Here is a 19,741-nt window from a genome sequence, read left to right as displayed (position 1 = left end):
CTGACACATAGTTTTGCGAGACTTTTGCAGTAAAGTTTTGGCTTTAAATGTATTTTCAGTCATTCATGGTGGAGGGGAGATAGTCCCCAAAGCAAACATTTTTTCAGATTTGTGCCTGTTTTGCCATAATCAACATTACATATAGAACCAAAAAGACACGTGTAGGTTCACTACTGGTTTTGGATAGAAAATAAAATGGTTGTATTTGTGTTGTAGTTGTGGTGACCCCTGGTTCCTATCATCACCACGGTACAGAAATCTGGGTCTGTAAGTTTCTCTGCAGTAAGATTTGCATTCAATCACTCTGAATGAATCTGTTTATATCTGAAGGACTGAATTATTCAGAAATGTAGAAAAAATGCAGGAATTCTCCTTTAATAGGAAAAGCCCAAGACCATGTTAGACTCGCCAACAATAGACACTAATGGTGCTCAGGGAAACAGCTCAGTGCACCTAGCACTGCCTGGTTTAGGTCTGCTTGACTTAATGTTTTACTCAGTGTAAAATGGAATGAGAATTGTGGCCTGATTCCAATACCGAATATTTTTCTTGTACACGTCTGCACATGTTGATGATGCCAATACATAAATATTGATAAAATGATGAAACTGGGAGTACTTGTAGTTTTGAAGTTCACAGAGATTGGTATAATATTCAAGACTTAGTGCTGTGGTCTGTCCATAACTGTTATAGTAAGTTAATTGTAGGTCACAACCTGAAGCGTTAATGTATAAGAATCACTTTATGCTAATTGCAGATTTTATGAAACCCTGTTACCATGCTGAGTCTTTCCACGCTATGATTTTTAGCTTTATCCATTCGGAAAAACGATTTGCCTGTTACCTTGTTTAAAGAAAATATTTGTAAATAACAAAGGCATGCTTGAGGTTTGATTTCAGAATTGTAATTGGTAAATTAAATATATGAAAGTTGTTAACTTGAGGGTTGATCTCAATTATTCAGTGTTAGAGGAATAAAACAAAGTGTAACAAATCCCACTGCAACTTTAATCCGGCTAATATTCTGGCATGGATTTATGAGCAGGATTGGGTCAGTTGTTGATGCTTGTTTGTTTATCTGATAGGTGGTAATGATAAAGAGCAAGCCAAAATCAATAATATGCAATGATAGTGAAATAACGTTTGTGTAATGACCATTGTTATACAGAAAACTGTTAAACTAATTGAAAAAGCAGCAGATTGAGTCAGTAATTGAATGGAGATTGAAACTCAAAATAGGTAAATTCCTAACTTTCTATCAATTCGTAGAATGTTCTTCATGTTACTGAACGCTATACCTCTGCAGAGCTTAGAAGATGCACAGAAATTGTCTCATTAAATCCTCTTACTAGGTTATTCCACTAAAGCCACTCATTGACTGAAGTGCTAATCTGACAACTGTTAGTGGATTACAGACAATGCGTTATAGCATTTGAGATACTTGTGTAATTCATATCCTATTATCCTGCATCATGTAGACAACAAACAGCAAACAGTATATCTCCAAGGATGAATGCGATCTTGTTTGAAAGGCCTTTACTTAAACATTACAAAATGTGGTCCAGGAAAGTCCTGACGGATTCTGTGTTTTCTGTTTTGATTACCACTGATTTCTTTCTATATTTGTAATTCTTTTAACTCGGCGCCTTCTAAGCTCATTTAAAAGGTGGGCAACCTGTTCATTATCGCTCAGTAACTCAAGCAGACTGTGATAATTGTTTGGAAAGCAATACTGGCAGTAATAGTGCTTATTCATATAAGGTCGAGGCTAAGCTGTCTTGCATATACCCAGCTGTCTGTTTCCTGCTATGTCTATATTTTGTACCAGTTTCTATCAGGGTTTAATGTGGCCAAAGAGTTATGTTTCAGGGTTAAATTTAGATACACGGATGCCCTGTGTCTATGATTTCAATGTCAGTGTTCAGTGTCAGTTACTGCTACCTGTACATGATGTCTGTTGATTCTCAGTGGCATTGCAATACATAGAATAATAACCGTGCAGATCTCATAATATTATATTATATTATGATATATTAGGTAGGGGAGGGCTATATGATGTCATCGTTATCATGATATAGTATATCTGAGTATCGGCAGTGCTTCTTGAACTGAACCAATACACACATGTACAAAAGTTTAAACACGGTTAAATTGCATGTTTCATTGATTTTCTAGGTGTATATAACTTCACATATCCTCTACAGAGAGAACACTTAAATATGGTATTTTTATTCAAATTATAGTGCATAGTTTATATTTATTTGCTGAATTTAATCAATTGGAAAAAGATAAAACATAGCATATAAAATTTTCCATAACTTTGGCACAGTCCATATTTAATATTTTGGTTTTTATGACATGAAAAGTTAAGTAAATAAAAAGTAATCATGCACTAAAAGTGTGCAGAAGTGTGTTCTATGTAGAGAAAGTGTCAACTTATTTTCACTTAGAAAATCAGCAGACAAGTAACCAGGAGCGGTCAAAAACTTACATGAGATTTTCATCAAAAAAAGGCAGATTAGACCGATTAAGGAGCGCCTGTAAACCTATATGTGTATATATATATATATATATATAATTTTTGTGTGTATCTGGGTGTGTATATATATGTGTGTGTGTGTGTGTGAAGATTAAAATACAGTTAAACTATGGAACCTACGTCTCAGTGCTGGTCCCGCTTTATGGGATGTGTGATAGTGACGTCTTCTGCGTGACTTTGAGGTCCATTAAAGGAGACCATCTGTGAAAACTATATTTCTGGCCTATTCCCATCAGGTACTAATGTATATCACATGGTGTCAAGTGATACGAGGTGACAGCATGGTATGCGCCTCACCTCCCGTTCATTGTTAGCCTACGTTTCAAACAGCAGGGAGCAATGCACTGACTTTCCTTCCCTCTAGTAACTGCATAGGAACATAGTTTTTATTCTTAAAACACTTTTCCGTTTTTTGCTGTTTGTCTAACTTGTTTGTAAATCTCTGTGCAAATAGTCCTGTGATCCATGTCATGTTTTGTGAAATTGTCTTCAAGTATTGCACTATTTTGTACTGTGGCATATTTTACATGTTTAACTCAACAACACACATTTTTTTAATTAAACAAATAATTGGCTAAATAATAAATTAAAATAACACAATTTCATAAGTGGCGTTGAACCCCAAATGGTTTTGCTATCACAGTGAGGGTAGTTGTTTTCCTATACACACACATACATACACATATATGTAAATGTACACATTGTGACATTATGTTTAATGTAAATGATCAAAGAGAAAACATAAGAAAGAAGGCAGATCACTCTAAATGATGTCACACGTGGATGTTCATGCCACATATATGCTGCTGTGGGTTATTGGGGGTTGGAAATTTGGTCTAACAGGTGGGGAAGGGGACCAGTGTGTATTGCATTGTTATGCAGTCATCTTGACTACGGTTGCTGTAGTATTTTTCCAGCAGTAGCTATTATGATAGACAGCTAATTGTTGTAATACAAACTGGGTCGTCACTCACTCTGGTCCTGTTCACTTTTGCTATTAACATTTGTCTCAAGAGATCCAATCATGTCCAATCACAGGCCCTGTAGCCATTTCTACGTGGCATTTCCATGTTATACAGCTTTCTCAGTTATAATGGCACCATCTATGGCTCTGTTCATCATCAAAAACTCAAGATCTCAAATAAGGAATATTACCATATTATAATATTAGTATGATTTTACACATGTACCTTGTACCTAAATTGTTTTTACATTATTCAAACCAGTGATTCCAAATTTTTGAACGGTATGTTAATGCCAAGTGTGAGCGGGGCCTCTGGTGTTGAATAAATAAAACTGACTGTAATTCTGTTATTGCTCACAGCATCTTTATCCTTCTTTTTGGAGATACAAATTAAGCTGCCTTTTCATTTCGACTAATCTCAGCATCTTTGCAATTAAGCTCGCTTGCCAGCTTCAGCATATCTAGTCAAAACTGTCACAGCAGTTCACAACAGACACTGCTGCATGCAACATTTATGCAAAATAACAAAAAATGACAACTATGTGAAAAGTGAGAGAGAACAAAAGCATAATTTCAAAGTTAATTACACCCAAGGGGTATAATTAATGTGTGTTCTTGTGGCTTTTTGGTGCAATACTCAATACTGTAGATAGAAAGAACACAAACATGTGGCATCATATGCATTTTAAATTAGACATGCTCTCTGTATCCTTAACAACACCTTAGTATATTACCAGTCTTGTACTGTGAACAGAGATGTAATGCACAATTACAAATGTATGAGTATGTGTTTAGAGATGCACCGATAAGGGAACTGTGGGCTGATGCTGATATCTGATACCGAAAGCTTTGAGAAATGCAGATCTGTACATCTACCTGTGGCATCACAGGGAAATATAACATTTTTATAGGGTTACAAATGCAGTAAAAGGAATAAAATTCAGACATTTACTAATCCAGCCTCTACTAAATGTTCTGCTCTTCCTGAATACAATAAATATGTCATCAAATATTGGTTTGAAATATGAGTCAAACAACTAACAACTATAAGTTGATGACTAAGATGATTCTGACAACGTCAAGCATCCCTAATATAGAGATAATAGTAATGGTAAGGCAAATATTCTCTTGTTAAATGAATTAGGATCAGCTGGTTGGAGATCACTGCTGAGGCACGACCCCCAACCACACACATCGTTTGTTTGTCATCAAGGCTAGAATGCTGTGACGTTATAAGATCAGTGCGACAGTGCTGCTTTGTCTTTATTCTGAGCGTTGATCTGTGTGATAACATATTAGAGAGACTGTGTGCTGAAGCTTACTTTCACACTGAACCCTTTGTGGATCACTCACTGAGCACCTTATGTGATTCTTTTGTGCTGATGTGTAGCTGCTCTCAGATCAGTAGCGATAAGAAACATCTGCAGTTGAGCTGTAGTGTGAAAACAGAGCTTGTATGTCAGGGTGATTTATATCATCTGTTATCTTTTCTGCGGTAGAGATGTGGCCAGTCAGGACTGTGTTGCTTCTGATTGAATATTATATTTAGTGTTTGATTTGCAAACAGTTGTTTTTATTTATTTATTTTTTTGTGGATTTTGAGATATGGGAGACAATTCTAGAGCTGTTTGCCTTGCATACCTCGCTTGGACAAGTAAACAGACAAATAAGCACAAATAGCTTGTTTGTCAATAAACAGTTGCTACAGTAAGTTATTGATGGAATGTGACTTGGTTGTAGGTACAGATGCATCAGAAGATTTTGTTTTCAGACTGAACATGGCTATGTTTTTTAGTAGTTGGCACTACTGACATTGATACCGTAATGAGTAGCTTACTTAAAATTAAGAATTGAATAGAATTTAATAGAGGTGGCACGGTGGCGTGGTGGGTAGCGCTGTCGCCTCACAGCTAGGAGGGTCTGGGTTCGATTCCCCGGCCGGGCGGCCAGGGTCCTCTCTGTGTGGAGTTTGCATGTTCTCTGCGTGGGTTTCCTCCGGGTTCTCCGGTTTCCTCCCACAGTCAAAAGACATGCAGTCAGGCCAATTGGACATGCTAAATTGCCCCTGGGTGTGAGTGTGTGAGTGTCTGTCTGCCCTGCGATGGACTGGCGACCTGTCCAGGGTGTATCCTGCCTTCCGCCCGAAGACTGCTGGGATAGGCTCCAGCACCCCCCCCGCGACCCTGACCGAGAAGCGGCTTAGAAAATGGATGGATGGATGGGTGGATAGAATTTAATAGAATTAAAAACCATTTCAATCAATCAACCTTTATTTTGACTCGGAAGTACATTGAGGGCAACCCTCATTTTCAATGTAGCCGAGCATTTACAAAAACAGGGATTGACATGACAAAGAAAATAATAACTACATTTAATCATTTTAAATTAAAAGAAAATTTCAAATAACAGTGAATAAAAGATAAAAGTAGATAAAAATAGAACTTGAGATTTTAAATGGTAAGAAATTAAGATCAAAAATAGATAATAAATTAGTAAAGTAATAGTACAATATCACAAATTAAAAAAAAAAAAGTAATCATAAAAACTTAAAATAAAATGAGAGGAAATAAATAAATAAATAAAAAGAGATAATTAAAAAAAAAAAAAAAACCTAAGGAGAACTAATACAAAAATAAAAGTTACGAATAAATATAATTAAGTAAAACAGGTACAGGCTGTCTGTAGGTGGTTTGATATTAAAAGTTTAAAATGACTGAGAGACACCAGTGACCATTTGTCACTGTGTTTGCACACTGTGAAATTAGACCTCTGCATTTATCCCATCCGTGCAGTGAAACACACATACATGCACACTAGTGAACACACACACTAGGGGGCAGTGAGCACACTTGCCCGGAGCAGTGGGCAACCCTATCCACAGTGCCCGGGGAGCAATTGGGGGTTAGGTGCCTTGCTCGAGGGCACTTCAGTCATGGACTGTCAGCCAATGGGATAAAACCGGTTCCCTAACCTCCAGCCCATGTCTGCCCCAAGTGGTGGTTAGTGTAAAGGAGCGGAACAGTTTAATTATTCAAATGTAGCTAATTTTAAATAAGGAACATTTGGAATGCACTGTATTGGAGAATAGTGGGTTTTGTTGCATGCAAGAACTCTAAGTAAGTGCTAGGTCTGATTGACATGCTACGTGAAAAGCAGCGCCTTACAGACAGCTCTGCCTGTGAACATCTTCCGATAAAGATTTTTCAGTCAAAATAACATTCTGTGCTTCTGAGTACTGAGCAAACATGCTAAGAAACTGAGCTACACCAGCTTTGCTAACTTGTACCACACTGTACACAGAAACTAAAACCAGGCGGTGATGTACAGGGGTAGGACAGTATGGTCTGTCTATAATAGGGCTGGGCACTAAAACAGTAATGCTAATTATCGCGATACAACATTTCCTCAATAGAGCGATAAGACGTTCAATACATTTTCGATATAATACTCCATTACACTTCAACATTCAGCGTATGCAATATATATATACACACATTCCCTGTTTGAGTGGTGCGACTGGTGATCTGTTCTCCTGTGACCAAGTGTGAGTGACAAGATCAGTGGTGTTACCACACTGGCTTAGATTGAACTCACCTCTTTGTGTCAAATCACCATTCTCACAACTACAGTGTTGTTACAGCACTCAAAAAGTCATATTTGAGCATTACTGCATTCCCAAGCAACAGCAGTGAAAGAAAGAAGTGGGTACCTGTCAGTTACAGCCTTGATTTAAATGAAAGTACACTGAGGAAGACTGTGAGGCACTGGAGAGAGAAAACACTATCTTTTCAGGCTAGCTGTTTTTAGCAGCTGGCTAACTTGAAGCAGCGCTCCGTCACTCTCACAGCAGGCGAACTGATGATATTGTAGATCAAACACGACACAAAAGCACCACTTTCAGTTTAAACATACCTAAAAGGAGGACTCTGTTTGTCTGGTGTTGAGATATTCCAGTTCACCCCTCAAACTACTACAATAGTATAGAGAAATCCAGTCGTCTACTAGCTGGTGTTTGTTGAGAAACGAAACTGTTTAGCAGTGTTGTTGGCCAATTGTTTAACATTTGTAACAGGATAGCCAAGCTCTCGTCACCAGACAGCTAAAAATAATTTTTTCTTTCTTAAATTATGACTTTTACAAAAACTGCTGCTGTGCTTTTCCAGCTGATAAAACAGCTCACCAGACACTTTCTTCCACTGTCCCATGACAGATTTGTGAAACGTTCCACTGTTTGGTGAGTGTTTGTCATGTTCTGACCATAAAGGACAGTTTAAAACAGCAATTAATCACCCAGGAGTAAAAAATCAGCCTTCAAACTTGAAAGAAATAATGAATTGACATTATCGCGATATGTATCGATATACGATATACGCCCAGCTCTAGTCTACAGCCTGTTTTACAAAGAAAATATAAAAAATGAACATGTTAATGTTTAAACCTGGCAGTTCTATTCAGTCAAACAGAATAAAGTTGATGAATGTGGATGTTGGTGTCAAGTGTTGACCTTTTTTTATGTGTCCAAGCATATTGGGGAAGTGGTTGTGATTGTGCACACTTAAAAAGGGGCTAAAATTGCACAGAGCGTCTCTTAACAGGAATATGCCAAGGCAGAATATTTAAAGTGATCAACAATTTGTTGTCCGACTTTCGTGGCATCAGCAGCGCTTCACTGACAGAGCAGACCCTCGTTCGCTTGTTCATTAGCATGGCAGCCTACATTCAGCTTATGTCACATGGTATCAGGTGGTATCAGATGTTGACATTGGTGCATTTGTTTATGAGGTCGAGTAGGAGTAAATAAGCACATTATCGGGCTGATACCCAATACCAGTATCAATCTCAGTATCCCTAGTTGTAGGTATTTGAATGCACTCTATGAGACATGTCCAGTTTTTCACACAGATCTGAAACAAACCTGAGGGGAGCGCTGGTGGGGAAGGGGGTGGAGAGGTTATTTGAATATTTAGATATCCAAAATCATAAGACAGAAAATTTGACAAATGTTAAACCTTCTCTGTGACAATGAGTGGCAATGGCACAGTGTGCCCTTCTGCATTCACAGCAATGTAAAAGATTTTCTCTTAGAAAACTAAAAATGGGAAACATTGATATCTGTGGTGACTGATATAGTCAATACAAAATCTTCTAAATGTAGTATAAACATGAAGAAAAAATAATTTTGTATTTTGTTATATTAATTATATAATATTTTTCTGTAGTAAAATAATAATGTTATTAATGAACTGTGACCTACTATTTTTTTTTTGCCATTTTTTTGCATACTAATATTACTGTTTTGAGGGCAGCAAACATTTAATGCATAATATGTCAAAATCTGTCAAAATACAGTATTCACTATAGCCAGGCTTCCACCCCACCAACAAAATTAAAACTTTAAGCAAATAACCGAAAAAAAAATATGTGAATAAAACTGAGGTTCCATCAGCTCTGTACAAGGGAATCAAACTTAATGTAATGTCCATGAAAACATTTCTGAGAAATATGGAGCAACACTGCAGAGAGATCTTTGATGCAACTTTGTTTCTCAGTTACTTTATTAAATGGGCTATAAATATCAATACCCAATTTTTTTGTTTTCTTTGCCATCCAAGGTATTCTCAAGTCTTTGCAAACAACAGTTCATAGGCATCAGTTTTTTTTTTCTGTCCTCCTTTTTTTCTTGTCCATACAGAACCACAGAAAGGACCACAGCCTGAACAGTTCTTCTTTTAGTTTGTAGAGAAGCATCATTTCATTTGAAGATCCTTTTAAGCTTGTTTTGTTTAACTGTCTGGCCACATTTTACTGCCAAGCATAATGGCTCAAAAACCATGTATTAAGCTGAATGGCTATTCACTATGTAGCATCACCATTATTTATTCATTGCCTGCTTGCTTGCTTGCTTGATTGATTGATTGATTGATTGGTTGATTGATTGATATGCCAAGATTACAGGAAAACAAGGCAGTTGTCTTGATTTAAGTAATATAATTTAATGGACTGTACTTAATATCAGCTAAAAAGGTAAAAAGGCCAGTTTTGATTTAACCCTGATTTGAAAAGCAAACTCTTTACGAGTAATGTGTTAATGCGTAAACTTGAATTTAGTTTTGTGAAATCAGTTATCAAGTTATCATCACACTAATGTAAATAAGGGATGCAGTAGTATGGAAATTATGGGCTGATCTGATATTTTTCATGTACATATCTGCTGATGCTGATACTGATGCTAACATCTAAACATTAATAAAAATATAGAAACTTCCGCCTCAATTAGCATTAAAGAGATAAGTAACAGAAAGGGTTATAAATGCAATAAAATAAATAAAATACTGGCATTTTGGGGCAGTAGTCCAGCATCACATAAATGTCATGCATTTTCAGAGTACAATAAAAACATCATGGAATATCAGATTGAAATATTGTCTAAATGTAAATGTCCATATTTATTTATTTATTTATTTTAAAGCAACTATCAGCCAATGCCGGTATGATTCCAATATCATTGTGCATCCCTAAATAATAACAGCTTAAACATCATTTAAACAAATACAATTACAAAATACAAATACATCAGTGAACTAACTCAGTAGCAAGTGAGTCCACGTGTGGTCCTGTGTTGAATTTGCTGCTTGGATATGTGTGGGACAAGTTTTATGCCACGCCACATATTTCTTTTTAATCGATTGAGCATGGGTGCATCATTATAGAGAGTACAGTATTGAATATCTGTCAGACGGCCTGGATCCCTCTGGGGGAATGGCATAGCCCAAATTTGAAAGCTTTTCTTGCTGAATAGGCAGAGTGAGATTGGCTGAGGGGGCAGTGGGGGAGGGGGAGAGAGAGTGCTTAATAGATAGCAGGAGCACACAGAGTTAATGGCATGGCAGAGTGAATGGATTAAGCTGTAGACGGCAGTGCGTTCAGCTTGTTGAACAGTACACCACCTTGGGGACTGCTGAGCTCAAGCAGCGGCTCCTCAGGCCTCCTGCGACCTCCTCTCTGGTTTCTCCCTGTTCAGTGATGCATGGATCTCGATTGAAATTTCAAAAAGCATTCACTGTGTAATTATATAGACCGATTATCAACCTGGTGATGCATTTGCTACGAGGATAAAAGCAATAATGCATGACCTGATTATTGTATTAGAGAAAGGGAGAAGTGGAGGAAGTGTTAAAGTGTACAACTTTTTAGGCTGGCCAGCTTTAAGGCACTTCGCACTAAGGGTGGGCGATATGGCAAAAATGTAACATCATGATCGTGGACATCACATCGTGATAGGTTCAGTGGCATTTAAGGTTTTCTGAGGTTTGAAGGCATACATTTCTGAGAATTAACAAAATATGTACAGTGGGTTGCAAAAGTATTCAGCCCCCTTGAACTTTTCAACCTTTTGCCACATTTCAGGCTTCAAACATAAAGATATGAAATTGTAATTTTTTGTGAAGAATCAACAACAAGTGGGACACAATTGTGAAGTGGAACGAAATTTATTGGATATTTTAAACTTTTTTTAGAAATAAAAAACTGAAAAGTGGGGCGTGCAATATTATTCAGCCCCTTTACTTTCAGTGCAGCAAACTCACTCCAGAAGTTCAGTGAGGATCTCTGAATGATCCAATGTTGACCTAAATGACTGATGATGATAAATAGAATCCACCTGTGTGTAATCAAGTCTCCGTATAAATGCACCTGCTCTGTGATAGTCTCAGAGTTCTGTTTAAAGCGCAGAGAGCATCATGAAGACCAAGGAACACACCAGGCAGGTCCGAGATACTGTTGTGGAGAGGTTTAAAGCCGGATTTGGATAGAAAAAGATTTCCCAAGCTTTAAACATCTCAAGGAGCACTGTGCAAGCGATCATATTGAAATGGAAGGAGCATCAGACCACTGCAAATCTACCAAGACCCGGCCGTCCCTCTAAACTTTCAGCTCAAACAAGGAGAAGACTGATCATAGATGCAGCCAAGAGGCCCATGATCACTCTGGATGAACTGCAGAGATCTACAGCTGAGGTGGGAGACTTTGTCCATAGGACAACGATCAGTGGTACACTGCACAAATCTGGGCTTTATGGAAGAGTGGCAAGAAAAAGCCATTTCTCAAAGATATCCATAAAAAGTCTCATTTAATGTTTGCCACAAGCCACCTGGGAGACACACCAAACATGTGGAAGAAGGTGCTCTGGTCAGATGAAACCAAAATTGAACTTATGTTTGGCGTAAAAGCAATACAGCTCATCACCCTGAACACACCATCCCCACTGTCAAACATGGTGGTGGCAGCATCATGGTTTGGGCCTGCTTTTCTTCAGCAGGGACAGGGAAGATGGTTAATATTGATGGGAAGATGGATGGAGCCAAATACAGGACCATTCTGGAAGAAAACCTGTTGGAGTCTGCAAAAGACCTGAGACTGGGACGGAGATTTATCTTCCAACAAGACAATGATCCAAAACATAAAGCAACATCTACAATGGAATGGTTCACAAATAAACGTATCCAGGTGTTAGAATGGCCAAGTCAAAGTCCAGACCTGAATCCAATCGAGAATCTGTGGAAAGAGCTGAAAACTGCTGTTCACAAACGCTCTCCATCCAACTTCACTGAGCTCGAGCTGTTTTGCAAGGAAGAATTTCAGTCTCTCGATGTGCAAGACTGACAGAGACGTACCCCAAGCCACTTGCAGCTGTAATCACAGCAAAAGGTGGCGCTACAAAGTATTAAAGCAAGGGGGCTGAATAATATTGCACGCCCCACTTTTCAGTTTTTTATTTCTAAAAAAAGTTTAAAATATCCAACAAATTTCGTTCCACTTCACGATTGTGTCCCACTTGTTGTTGACTCTTCACAAAAAATATCAATTTCATATCTTTATGTTTGAAGCCTGAAATGTGGCAAAAGGTTGAAAAGTTCAAGGGGGCTGAATACTTTTGCAACCCACTGTATGTGTGGCAATTTAGAGCAAAAGAAAAAAAGATTTTGGAAAGGTAAGGCAGTTTGGCTTGGATGCATAGAAGGATCAAGAGAAGACTATTCAGTTGGTATTTGCAATTATTTACATGACAGTTAATTTTCAGCTAAAATTTCATGATTATAACAGCCCCAACCTTCACAAGAGCTAATGCTAAAGCTAACACTAAGAACTAACTCTAACACTAGGGTTAGTCTGTGCATTGTTAGATCCTGAGCAGGAAAATTCTTCTTATGCACAAGGTAGCTGCCTTTAATGTGTTTGTAATTGTGAGCACTGTACAGTCCTGTTTAACCTATCAAGCTAACTGTCAACAGCTAAGTTAATAAAAGCTAACTTAGCTAGTTAACATCACACCCCCTCAGCATTGGCCAGCCTCCCAATTTCAGCCACTTCTGCTTATTGCGTATCGCTTTGAGGACATTTAAAGATCTTAATACCACATGTAAACTTTATTTGAGCAAAAAAATGTATGTGGTACTCCAGACTAATGATACAAGTAGTGCAATGTTTTAATTCTAAGGAAAAACATAATCTAAACAAACGAGTTTAGTAATTTAAACTTTAATTTAAACTTTAATTTAAACGGTCAGACTATTATAATCTAAGCTAATATCCAGACTATTGCAGCTCATTTTTCCTTGTGGTCTGGAAAGGTGCTGTTATTTTTTATTAAAAAACACTGCTGTCTATCTTTCCAATGGTTTACTTTCAGATTTTGTTACCAAAATGAAGAAGATGTATTATTTTTTATTATTATCACATGATCAGATGCTGAGATTTTCGTTGGGAGTGACAAGGCTGGACAAGATTAGAAATGAGCAGATCAGAGGGACAGTGAAGGTGGAGCAGGTTGGAGATAAAGCCAGAGAGGCCAGGTTGAGATGGTTTGGACATGTGCTGAGGAGGAATAGTGGATATATTGGTCAAAGAATGTTGGAGATGGAGCTGCCGGGCAGAAGAAGAGGTAGACCTCAGAGAAGGTTTATGGATGTAGTGAAGGTGGACATGGAGATGGTTGGTGTGAAAGTAGAGGAGGCAGAGGATAGGGCAAGATGGAGGCAGATGATCCGCTGTGGCGACCCCTAAAGGGAGCAGCCGAAAAAAGAAGTAGATCATCACATGATCAAAACTCAAATGGTGAATTTTTTTTACAGTTGTTCAATGTTCTGACAAAACCCTTTGTACACTCGGAACAGGCTGTGATGTAAAAGATCGTAGTAATAAGAGAATATTGTCGTGTTCACCCTGTTACGCCTTGTGATTTTGTTCGGGAACGGGTTTGTCTGTGTGTATGGTTAGTCAGGGAGGTAGGTTAGAACACTGTCTTTTATTTCTTTTTGTTTGTCTATAGGGAAGGTAGATTGTGTTGTATAATAAAGTTAGTGTGGGTTTGTTTGTTGTTTTGGCCTGGGCCATTCCTGAGGTTCTTGCCGGTGTGTAAATCTACTGTTGTTTTCGTCTTAGTCACATGTTACAGTCTTGAACTTCATAGTTGCATTTGGTGTTTCATCTTTCACTCAGATCACCACATCTCACTCTTTCATATTGTTACTGCCTGACCTAGACCGGGTCGCAACAACCCCTACTTTACTGTGTAAGTAGCTTTGCCATAATTGACCATATGTCTTCAATTTGGGCCTATTTAATCGTCCCATATACTGAAATGCAAGTTGAATGAATGAATGAAATGTTTCATTAACATAATTGATGTGTGAGTACGTAATAAGCTTTCTTAAGATGATTTAACGGATTTCACTTGTGTGTAGTTGCTGTACATATTTGTTGCAAAATGGTTTCAGTATGTATGTGGGGGGTACATGGAAGAGCATTTCAGAAATGTACCACTAGAGGTCAGTGTTGTCCAATGCATTTCACGCAGAAGATTAATGGTCTAAAATAATTATATTTCAAATAAAATTTTGAACGAGGTCCAAATATGAGGATAAAAGATACTGAGACAAACAAACTCTCAACATGTCATGAAAGACCATCAGAATTTATGACACAGATTGCAGTTCTACAAAGTGAGCTGCGCAGCCTGAAAAATGCAAAACCAAAGCTCTTCATTAGAGCGGCCGCATTAATGTTTCATTTGACAGACAGAAGACAGAAAGTTGTCATCTGCTCTTAACAACTGCTGAAATCCTCAGTCAAGTGCTGCAGCTCCGGTCGACACCCGTCAGTGTCAGAGGGCGATCGGCCAGGCGAGACCGCCCGTGTCAGGTTGACTGATATGTTTCAGAACAACTCGAGCAGCGCATCAAACACCAGTCTGGCCATTGCACTTGCCCCCTCCATCCCAAAGTTTCACTTGCTTCTGTAAATGCAACCGATGTGTTATCTCTCTCTCTCTCTCTCTCTCTCTTTCTCTCTCTCTCTCTCTTTTCCTTGCTGATGCTCTTTTTCTCTGACTCTCAACAGACACCTCGTCCATCCATCTGTCCATCCTTATAAATGCACTGTGGCTACGCTGTCTGGGAGAAGAAGCCCCGACCCCCCTTCCCTCCTTCCTCTTCCTCCCCCCTTCCCTTCCCTTCTCCAGCAGAGAGTGAGAGAGAGAGCCGGACAAAGACAGACAGCGAGGGCCTCATGATCCTGCGGCCCACTGGTCAAAATTCCACACACACAGGGCAGACAAAGTAGACCTGTGCAGAACTGTGCTGGCCAGTCCCAGAGGCCTGGCAGAGGAGAGCTGTGACCCTCCTGCCCCTGAGATGCCCTCGCTCCCCAATGATGGAGGTGAGTGTGGACAGTGTGGGGAAAATATAACATCATGATACTTTTTTAGTATTTTTGTTGAGTTTTGTACTATAAAACAGAAATAGATGAGCCCAGATGGACACCAACAATAACAAAGAACAGACATTTAAAAATGAACTAAAAATGGAAGTTAACTAAATAAAAACAGAGAAAAAGAGGCAGGGAGAATCTACAGTTGCATGCATAGAAAGGCATAAGCGCTTAAGCAAATTGTTTTAACACCTTTTCAAGCCTTTTAAGCTTTTATTTATTTATCTTTAGAGGAGGTCCCTCAGTTGAACTAAACTTTTTTTTTTACTGGTGGAATGGCTACTAGGGATCCTGCAAAAAGAGGCTACACACGTTTATCTAAACAATAACTGTGGTTTTACTTACACTATAACATAAACGCAAAGAAAGTAATTTTCTTGTACTGAAAAGCACACGTTTGGTTCCAGATTTTTCCTTGATCCACCCAGGCACTGTATGGATTTCTTAAATTCTGTCAACAGAACACACGATTTACAGAACACATCATTTAATTTCATGAAGATTAGGTACTTACTACAATACTGGGAAGTTTGAAAATATGAACATCCATAAAATCTAAATTACATATTGGTATATATGAACATTGTTTATTATTATTATTATATATTGTTGTTGTTATTTTAAATATTTGTTGGGGCACAAATGCTTACTGTTCACATAAATAGCTTTTTTAAAACAGTTTCTCAGGTGCCTATAACTTTTGCTCAGTGTTATATAACATTGTATTCAGTTCTAATAAAGTTTTCAAGTTGGAGCAGACAAATTACATGAGCAAAACACTTTTAAAAAGGCTATAAAAACCTACTACTATAATTTATGACTGTTTTCTTTAATTTAATGTTTGCATAAATAAACAATTTAAAAGAAATAGAGTAAAAAGTAAACAGAGTAACTGAGTAAAATTGTTAATATAATGGCAAAATGAGCTGACATCCAGTCAGCTAGTTGTTACTGTGATGTTTAATATGCAGTTAATATGTACTTGTTGTCTCTTTATAATTGGTGTAAATCTGTCTTTTTTATATACATGCAGTTTACCTGTGCTCCAGAATCATGTAGTTATTATATAGAGTGCTCCAGAATTATATACTGATTTTATACAGTGCTCCAGAATTATATACAGATTTACTATATACTATGTACTAATTATTTACCGGGTTTCAGAATTATACACTGTATTACATACGGTACTCAGAAAAGCATATTGTGGTGTAATTTATCGCAGTAACAGTAACATATTGTCATATTGCCAAGAGTCTTCTGTTCTGACATGGATCATTAGGTCACAGCAGCCAAATAGAGAAGAGGGGAGGCTGAAAACAGTGCAAAGCCCTGACAATTCGTACGCAGGCTGAATGATAACAGAAGGTCATCTTCTGCAGAAAGGAGCCTTCTGTTTTTCTCTCATCTGTCATTTGCATTCACATTGGTTCCAGATGTGATGCCAGCAGCAAGCTGTGAATTGTGAACTCACCTCTTCGCCCCTATTCTGTTACTAATATCATGACTGGATTTTTTTCTACAGAAGATCAAAGGACGTCCCCCGTGAACGTGCCGTCTGCACTGTCCAATCAGAACGGCGTGAAGAGGAAGGTGCGCACCAAGAAGAAGAAAGGCGTCATCACCGCCAATGTGGCAGGAACCAAATATGAGATAGGTACGAAAGCTAAGCCAACATTTCAGCAGTGACTTTGTGCAGTTTATTTTTAGTAAAAACACTTCTGCCAATTTTCAATTGATTGTCCTCGTCGTGTGTTTTAAAATCAAATTTGCCAAGTCATGTTTGGTGTCAGAAGTTTCTTTAGTTTTGCAGTGTAGCCTCAATGTGGTTAACAGGTAATTGAAGTTTATACCCCACCACTTAATGTTGTGCAAACTGAAGGTCTAAATCACACTCAACTGTTTGTGTGGTTTCTGTATGACACACAGTCTCAATCAAAACATTTGGGCACCCTGTTGGTTTTTCAATTGCAAATAAGTCAACACGTCCTCTAAGGAGAACAGAATTAAATATTGCATTTTTCTGCAAAGTTTTGTTTCTATTTGTTTTTTTTTTTCAGTACGTTAAAGCAAATAAATTGTAATTGTGCACCTAAAAAGTCATAGGTGTCCAAATGTTACACAACATCATCAGGATAGGTTAAATGACAGTGTAGGGGCAAAAGGCCTTCATTAGATCACCAACAAATAAAGGACAAAACAAGTTAATATGATAAAATAAAAAATATAAATTAAAATGTGAAATATAAATTTATTTAACAAACAATGCTTTTGAACAACATTTCTAATGCTTTTTAAGTCTTGATAAACTTTGTATACACGCTTATGTAGTAGGATGTTAGCTTTATTTTAATGCTGCAGCTATCAGGTATTTTCATTGTCAAATCTCCTATTGAATTCTTTATTTTTGCTGCTTTCCATTAAACGGATAAAAACAAGTAGAAGTCCCAGTAATTCTCTGGTCACCATCGCTGTTTATTTTCCACACATTCATTTTGTCATGAGTGTGGACCTTGTTTACCTCGGTTCTTACATCATAGTCCAGCATGCCAGATAAAAAAACACTTCAAAGTAGTGAAAGTAGGGAATAATAAAACGGATTGAGTTGTGGGCTATGAGAATCCAAACATGAAATATCCCCACCTAACACACATTTGAAAAGTGATGTCTGCGAAGTCAGGCCCCATTATGTTCATACAAATATTTCAAGCTCTAGACTAGACACACTCTTTGCCATTGTTCTTGGTTGCATAGCAAGCCTACACTGTTTCTGTGTAGCCACAGTGAGTATAATTACACCACTGAAAGATTTAGCAGAGTACCACCATAGTAGTTAGTTATTTGCATGTCATGTTCATGCCCTTTTCACAGGACTCGCTGGGGCTGTTTCTTCAGGCACATCGGCACCTAAACAAACAAAGATTTACCCATCAGCACTGTCACATCCCTCGACATAGCGCTAATTGGACTTTAAAGTGTTTTAGTCTAAGTGGTAATGACACAATGAGGTTTATCAGCTGAATGAGGTTTATATTGCAGAAGCAGAGATCACATTACAACCAAAACAGGTTTTAGCACTAACATTCCTGGGCTAATGAGCTAATTGAGCCAAACATCGGTTCGCAATAGCACTTTAACTGCCATGAACAATTGAGGTTGAAGCGAGGAATAATTTTTTTTGAGGCAAAGGTGTGATTACACAACATTAGCTGTAGCATCTTTAAGGTTGTGGAGGACTGGAGAAATAAGTAATACCCTGTTTCGTTAGGGCATATGAATTTTTCATTAGTAGCTTAATAATGAATAGTCATTGGATTAATGTCCAAATTTATACGCCACCTATCTCAGGCTTTCAGCTACCATCGGGATTTGAATACATTATAGGCCATTCATTTATCTCTTTGAAAAAGGCATTTCTGCAGGCTACATGGCACCTGGTGCTTTGGTGGTAAATACAGTGTTTGTACATTTCATCCACAAGAACTAATGCTCTCGCAGCTACAGTGATGCTGCTTGCACGTATAATGGAGGGTCATTCCATGTACATGATGGAATGGCTGAAATATGTTTTTAGTATTAACAAATGGAAATGTTTCTGATTATACTGCACTCCAAAAGCAGTCAGATACATGCAGTTTCCACAACTGTGTGTGTGTGTGTATATATGTGTGTGTATATAATATATATATGTACTATATATGTACTATATATATATATGTATAGACTGATACCTTGCAGAGTTAAGTGGAATCTTAATATAACTTTGGGTAACACTTTATTATGATAGCCCCCTGTATATAGTTTGTAGATGCCTTTTATTTACACTTACAGTGAGGGGAAACAAGTTGTCAAATGCTTTTGTTTTTGTTATTAATATATTTTTGATGAATACATCCACTTTAAATTTATGCACATTACACTCACTGGCCACTATATTAGGTACAATTTACAAGTTCAAGTTCAATTACAAGTACAAGTTCAGTTGCTTGTTAACACAAATAGCTAATCAGCCAATCACATGGCCGCAACTCACTGCATTTAGGCATGTAGAGGTGGTCAAGACAACTTGCTGAAGTGCAGACCGAGCATCAGAATGGGGGAAGAAAGGGGATTTAAGTGACTTTGAACGTGGCGTGGTTGTTGGTGCCAGACGGGCTGGTCTGAGTATTTCAGAAACTGCTGATCTACTGGGATTTTCATGCACAACCATCTCTAGGGTTTACAGAGAATGATCCCGCAATAGAGAAAATATCCAGTGAGCAGCAGTAGTGTGGACGAAAATGCCTTGTTGATGTGAGAGGTCAGAGGAGAATGGGCAGACTGGTTTGAGATGAAAGAAAGGCAACAGGAACTCAAATAACCAACCAAAATCTCTGAGGAACGTTTCCAACACCTTGTTGAAAGTAAGCCACGAAGAATTAAGGCAGTTCTGAAGGCAAAAGGGGGTCCAACCTTTTACTAGCAAGGTGTACC

General features: G+C 38.0%; 1 protein-coding gene across 5 annotated transcripts in view; it reads left to right on the top strand.

Annotated features, from left to right (window-relative positions):
• Positions 1 to 19,741, top strand: part of ttll7 (tubulin tyrosine ligase-like family, member 7) — a 101,912-nt gene that overhangs the window by 1,085 nt on the left and 81,086 nt on the right. For all 5 annotated transcript variants that reach the window (XM_017702372.2, XM_037545515.1, XM_017702371.2 and 2 more), the window contains exons 2-3: positions 14,900 to 15,217; positions 16,794 to 16,925. In XM_017702372.2, the coding sequence (XP_017557861.1) occupies positions 15,193 to 15,217; positions 16,794 to 16,925 (157 nt within the window). In that variant the 5' untranslated portion in view covers positions 14,900 to 15,192. The remainder of the gene's footprint in view (positions 1 to 14,899; positions 15,218 to 16,793; positions 16,926 to 19,741) is intronic.

The sequence above is a fragment of the Pygocentrus nattereri genome, chromosome 15 (assembly GCF_015220715.1).
Source record: "Pygocentrus nattereri isolate fPygNat1 chromosome 15, fPygNat1.pri, whole genome shotgun sequence".
NCBI lineage: Eukaryota > Metazoa > Chordata > Actinopteri > Characiformes > Serrasalmidae > Pygocentrus > Pygocentrus nattereri.
Note: the sequence above shows the minus strand (reverse complement) of the source record. Positions and strands in the feature narration are given on the sequence as shown.